Source organism: Galeopterus variegatus, unplaced genomic scaffold, assembly GCF_000696425.1.
Source record: "Galeopterus variegatus unplaced genomic scaffold, G_variegatus-3.0.2 Scaffold996, whole genome shotgun sequence".
Taxonomy (NCBI): domain Eukaryota; kingdom Metazoa; phylum Chordata; class Mammalia; order Dermoptera; family Cynocephalidae; genus Galeopterus; species Galeopterus variegatus.
In genome coordinates, this window is record NW_007727107.1 from 82,658 (window position 1) to 89,393 (window position 6,736).

At 43.3% G+C, this 6,736-nt stretch overlaps 1 protein-coding gene across 1 annotated transcript in view; it reads right to left on the reverse strand.

Annotated features, from left to right (window-relative positions):
* Positions 1–6,736, reverse strand: part of CDC25A (cell division cycle 25A) — a 26,531-nt gene that overhangs the window by 18,256 nt on the left and 1,539 nt on the right. The window contains exons 2-7 of the mRNA XM_008574090.1: positions 6,644–6,729; positions 5,553–5,629; positions 4,352–4,394; positions 3,677–3,713; positions 2,912–3,013; positions 727–846 (exon numbers count right to left, since the gene is read on the reverse strand). Of these exons, the coding sequence (XP_008572312.1) occupies positions 727–846; positions 2,912–3,013; positions 3,677–3,713; positions 4,352–4,394; positions 5,553–5,629; positions 6,644–6,729 (465 nt within the window). The remainder of the gene's footprint in view (positions 1–726; positions 847–2,911; positions 3,014–3,676; positions 3,714–4,351; positions 4,395–5,552; positions 5,630–6,643; positions 6,730–6,736) is intronic.

The window sequence follows — 6,736 nt, forward strand, 5'->3', positions numbered from 1 at the left end:
CAGGTTGCAACCTGCACAGATGTCCAGTGTCACCCTGGATGATGTCGGCAGATGAAGGCCAGGGTTTTGTGGCAGGAAGGAACAATCTTGGGGGCGGGGCAGGGGTGGAAAAAAAAGTTTTCCCTCCCTCCCTCCTTGTTTCCTCTCTCCCACCTGAAGAGGGGCTGAGGCTGTTTGTCTCAGTTTTATTGGCAGGATTAGGTGAGATTGCCAAGGGCCTAATTACCTGAACTCTAAGCCCTGAACTTGTTGGGGAGCGAGTAGACACTGGTTCAGGGCATCCTCACCCTGGAGATGGTGAAAGCAGGCTGGCCCCTCTGCAGCAGAGCCAAGGCCGCCCAGTGCCTGGCTGCTCTCTTCCATGGAATCCAGCTAGCCTCGCCAGCTGCACTTTTAGGACTGTGCTGCTTGGGGGTGGGAATAGGTGTGTTTATCTTGGTGAGGGATAAAGGAAGGAGGAAATGTGGCCCCCAAAACCCATTGCAGAAAAAGGCAAAGTAAGGGCTGGCCGGTTATCTCAGTGGATTAGAGTGTGGTGCTGGTAACACCAAGGTCCAGGGTTTGATCCCTGTACGGACCGGCCACTGAGCAAAAAAAAAAAAAAAAAAGGCAAAGTCAAGGTAAAGACAGCTAGAGCTACTGTAGTGTCTTCAACTGTGGGTTAAAGAGGGTGCTTTAATCCTCTCTTCCAGTCAAGAACTCCCCTATGAAAGCCAAAACACATACCATCTGAGCTGGGGCAGAATTCTGCCTCTGTGTGAAGAGATCTTTACCCTCCTCAAGTCCATGAGAGTGCAGGCAGCCACGAGATGCAGGTCTTATTGGCTTCTTAAACTCAAAGGCTTCCTGCAAGACAGTATGTTGAAATACCTTCTACTGTCCTCGAAAACCAGCTCTAGGGCCTCAGCTGTAACTTGGGTGACATAGGTAAGGGTGTGGGCACTGATCACCTTTGTAACTGTTTCCAAATGAAGGGTTCACATATTACTGATCTAATTCCAGCCCTGGATCTGTGTAATTGTGTAAGAATTTCCAAGGATCTGTCAACAGCTACCTTCTAAAGCAGCCTTTTCTTTTCTTGTACTTTATTTCCTAACACACGCATGAGTACCTGCCAAGTAGACAAACCATGAGTGATAAGCTAAATCATAAACTTTCTAAAATCTAAAACAATGTCATTATCATATAATTGCCTGTGAAAAGGAATCAAAACTATTTAGATTTATATCTGTTTAGCTTCATATTTTCTATCTCTTCTTACCAAAAGGAGACTATTATTCCCCAGTTAAATTATTGTATTCTATACTGAAAGCACTGGAAGGGAAAAAAAACCCCTCCTACTGGTTTATTCAACATGGATAATTCTCAGAAACACAACGTTGAGTGAAAGCCAGATGTGACAGAATACATACTGTGGCTGGCTGGTTAGCTCAGTTGATTAAAACGTGGTGTTATGACCCCAAGGTCAAGGGTTTGGATCCCTGTACCAGCCAGCCACTTACTTAGAAGTTCAAAACATGGCCCATACCCTAAAATATCTACTTAAGAACTTGTTATTAGGCACTAAAAGCAGTAACAGGTAATAATACAGAGTTATTTAGATAACACAGTACTGGGCTGGCCCGTGGCTCACACGGGAGAGCGTGGTGCTGATAACACCAAGGCCACGGGTTAGGATCCCATATAGGGATGGCCAGTTAGCTCACTGGGTGAGCATGGTGCTGACAACACCAAGTTAAGGGTTAAGATCTCCTTACCGGTCATCTTTAAAAAAAAAAAAAAAAAGATAACACAGTACTAAGTACTCTTTGTGCATTAACTTGTTTAACCATCAAGTACAACCTGACTGTCCCCATTTTACAGATGAGGTAACTAGGTCTTACAGGTTAAGTAATGTGCCCAAAATATCAAAGCCAGGCAGGATGACTCCAGAGTAAGATCTTTTTAACCACCACCTATGCTGTTTTCCCTTTTGAACAAAGCTCCAGGCAGGCAACCCTGAAAAAAGCCATGTTAAGTGGAGAACCAGGCGTTGGTACACCTTTGGCCTGATAGAAAAAACTACAGAGGCCGATGCACTGCTCCAAGCACTGAAGGGAGGAACTCATTTCCATATTCTCTCTCATGAAATCTCCCAAGTTGCCAAACAAATCATTGAGTTCATGGAGGCAGTAAGTTTTACGTGAATTTTGGAAGTTTATAAGGATTATGAACTGTGGCATTTTAGCAGGGAATGGAAAAGTAGAGAAAATAAATACATGGAAATATGGTGAGAGAGAAGGCTGGAGAAGTTAAGCTAATTAATTCAACTGTTTTGTATGTCTACTCTGAGCAAGGCATCTTGTCAGGTCTAAGAGCAAAACCAGGCCAGGATGTACTTGAACTTTTGGACAGACAACTGCAAGTTAACCCTCTAAGCCACCATTTCAGTTACTCCGAGACTCCCTAGAATTTCTTAGCCCCATTCTTTCAAATACTGCCAAGAATTCTTTTTCTGAGCTTATAACTCATCCCAGGGTCAGAGCAAAGAGGCAAGGAAGGCCTTGCACGCTCTTCCAGATAAACTATTCATGGATATAGTTACTCACAAGAGTTACCATCGAGCAATTCCTACCTGCCAAGCACCTTTTTAAATGCTTTATATACACAATCTTAATTAATTCCCCAAACAGCCTAAAACATATTGCTACTCCTATTTTACAAAAGAAACAAGCCTAAAAAGAGAAGTAGCTTGTCATGTTCACACAGCTAGTAAGAATCAGGATTTAAACCCAGATTTCTGACTCCAAAGACCAGGCATGACTTTGGCCAAGGTTTAGGCTCTCAGAAAGCAGCCCAGCCACTTCTCTGTAATCCATTGGCAACTGCAGATTTCACCTCTGCCTTGGATTGGTACATCGATGTTACTCACATTTTCCTTGTTCTCATCCTGGTCAATGAGCTGAAAGATGTCATGGTCAATAGAATCAGAATGGCTCCTCTTCAGAGCTGGGCTACATCCCAAAAGCTTCTGCTACCAATGAGAAAAAAAAAAAAAGGAAATAATTAAGGTACATAAATAAAAATTCAGTTCTCAAAAAAAAAAAAAAAAAAAAAAAGGGAGGTGGGGGGAGTGTCAGTGGTGCTAGCTCCTCACACGTAACCAGTAAACATGGTCAGCCCTTCACCTTGCCAGAACACAGGAAAAAAAAAAAAAAAAAAAAAAAATAAAGAAAAAAAAAAAAAAATTAATTTCAAAAAAAAAAAAAAAAAAAAAAAAAAAAGGGAGGTGGGGGGAGTGTCAGTGGTGCTAGCTCCTCACACGTAACCAGTAAACATGGTCAGCCCTTCACCTTGCCAGAACACAGGACAGAAGTTCCCACTATGTGTCATTACATCTAACTTCAAAAAGTTTACAGGCCTCCTCTCAGCAGGGATTATAGTGCCAAATCAACCCCCAAATAACATTTGCGTAAAAAGAACCTTTCCTTTGTTTGATAAACTCTGACAGAGATAGAGGACAAAGTCATCCAGAGGCAGCCATTGTTGAAGCTGCTCTAGACAGTGTCTTGAGTGCTTATGAGACTAAGGGAAAGTATTTTTCACTCTAAATTAAGGTCTCCCTATCAAGGTCACACTGGTAACTAGGGGGCAGATAACAGATATTACCTCAAAATAAACAAGGGAACTAACTTACAGGTAGGGAATTTATTCTCCTCATAGGATTTTCAAGGCTGTAATGAGATCAGAAGGTAAATGAGAATAAAGCAAGTAAGAGGTATTCATATTAGCAGATGCATAGTGTTTAGCCTGCAGTTTGGCCAGCGTGGAGGCAAACGGACTCCCATTTTAGGCAAGAGATGGAAGAACAAATTTCTGAAGCCATCCTGTATACTAGGAGCACCTCCAACACTAGACTTCTAGGTTAAAAAAGTAAACCCAGTACACAGCTATGATGTCAGAGGGTGGAGCAAGTATTTGGGTGAGACCGGAACAGAACACCAAAATTACAGCTAAAATAAAGGAGGGGGAAGTTCAAACACTACTCATTTTTAAGATACTGAAGTGTTTCTGAGATCCAGAAGTCTTACCAGGAACAACTAAACCCAGGGTTCCAATCTAGAGTATAAAGGACTTAATTTGAAAATTAAGAAAAGAGGGCTGGTCCATGGCTCACTTGGGAGAGTGTGGTACTGATTTAACACCAAGGCCATGGGTTCGGATCTCTATATAGGGATGGCCAGTTAGCCCACTTGGGAGAGCATAGTGCTGACAACACCAAGTCAAGGGTTAAGATCCCCTTACTGGTTATCTTTTTTTTAAAAAAAAAGAAATGAAAAAGAAAATTAAGAAAAGAGCAGTGAATACATACTTCTCTTTACTGTCCAAAGGCCCAGGAGAATCCAGACAGAAACCTATCAGAAATTAAAGAAAAATCTCTTAGGAAATAATAAACAAAACACCATTTTGTCATTGAAATAAAGACAGTAATATTTCTTTGTCAGTCAACAGACTTATACTTTTGCCAGAATTGAAGTCAAGTCTCTATATGATTCTCAAAAACTTCATATTTGCACGTCTCAATATTTTTATAGTATATTTACTAATCCCTTTCTCCTACTTGCAAATACCATCAAGGGAAATAGGATTTGTAGAGAGGGTGAATTAAACTGATTCATATCATGATTGCTTGGTTATCCAAATGGAGGTGACCCAGATAACTTTCTGTGAGTTCCAACCATAGAAAGAACCAGCATTTCCTGAATAGTTTTGATTTAAAATATTTTACTTTGCCAATCATATGTGTAATTCTGGGGTATGAAGAATACAACTATTAGTCATATAACATGCAAGGCAAGTATTTGTTGCTTTTAACAAAATGACACCAAGGCAGCAGGGTGGAGGAGACAATGTTCGGCATTACTTATATACCAGCTCAGAGAACGGCCCAGACCCACTAGTGCCTGCCTAGCTCACAACTCTCCGTAATGTCTGTGTAGCTCTACAGAAAGTTAGCTCTTGACTGATATTCCTGCTTGCCACACTGCCACAAATGAGAATCACGTCTCCAGTTCTTAAGAAGCTAACATTACATTTTAAGACTTTTGCTCTTATAGCTCTCTAACCTAAAGCATCTGTGCCCCAAATACTCTTATCTGTGCAAATACAGACGTACCTTGCAGTAACATGAATTTATGAAATAGAATGACACGCATAGCAGGACCACTGAAATTATTTCATTTATACTTCCAGTAATTTGGCTCCATATTTTAACCAATAACATTTTCTGAATGCCACTTACAGTGGTTTGGTAAATTTTACTCTACTGTTTCTCCTTCAAGAGCAAGCACACAGCACCTCCTTGCATACACTTGTTTTCTCTCTTCATAAACTGCCAAGGAGGCTCCTCTGTTCTGTTTTTAAGTGTGTCACTCACTGCCATGATTTCTCTCTGTACTATCTCAACTATTTACCAAAACCAAGTGCCTGGGTGAAAGAACATGTTTCAGGAAATTCCAGTATTGCTTCCCACACAACAGATGCAGGATACATGGTGAAGACTGAAAGAATACCTGAATCGGTTGACTCGGAGGAACCCATTCTCTGCAGACTGCTGTTGTTTCTCACCTCCAGTGGCTGCTCATACTCACTGAAACCAAGAGTAATAATTTCATATGAGCAATTTCTACGGCATAATTGAAAGGCCACATACAGGAGGCAAGCCATAAGGTTAACAAGTAGCCAGGATGCCATGGACCATCATCGCCTTTAGGCCACACCACAGATCCCATTTTGCCACTCACAACACCCTGTTGTTACTTGATCAGAGATAAAAAAGCAAGTGAGCATGGCCCTTGGGCCACATTGTAGGATATGATGACTATGGCAATGTTGGGGTATTTCCTGAAATGAGGGCACGTGTTCTAGGGACTGTACTAGAAGTAGGGATGAAAGATGAGTTGGACGGAGTTCCTGCTTTTCAGAGGTTGGAAAACGCACAACACATGTGCTTAGAAAATGAGATGCCTAAGATTGAAGTAAAAGCAGCTTCATCAGAAACACTGTCGGATGCATTTTTGCTATAAAAAGTCCAGGGAGCTTTCCAATGTACAAAGTTGAGTAAAAAGCCTCTGGAAAGCAGCGGTGTGGACATCAGGAATGTGCACAGCACGAGGGATCGCGATGATTTTGCACAATCACCAGGAAAGTAAATGCCACGTCCCTTTGTTAAGGAGGAACAAAGCTAACAGGAAATTAAGATACTTCGAGAGTTCAGCAAAGGATGGAAGTGAGCGCCAAGGAGGGCTTTCTTTCCCCCCGTGGAGGGGGCGGGGGGTTGATTCCAAAGAACTTCAAGGGATAGGGGGGCAAGAGAGTACAGGGCAATCCGAAAGTGGCGGCAAAGGTGGGGAGCCGGGCCCCCCCCCCTCTACTGGGCCTGGTTCGGGTTGAGGGCAGCCCTAGAGGGTCCGAACGGCCTCTCCCGCCCAACATTCCGCCCGGGGGGAGTGTGCACATGGCGGGCCCCAGCCCGGCTGCCCCTGAGCGGAGAACTCGTACAGGCAGGTCTCGCCCCTCTCCCAGCCCGTTTCTTAGTCCGATATTCCCGAGGGCCGACCAAGAGGTCAGCGGTCCGGGACACCGTTCGCCAGTCCCTCCTCACCTGCCCAGCCCCCGCAGCTGGTCCATGGTGACCGTCAGGTTGGTGACAGGCGACAACCCCCCAGCAGCTGGCGCACCGAACAGTGCCTTCACG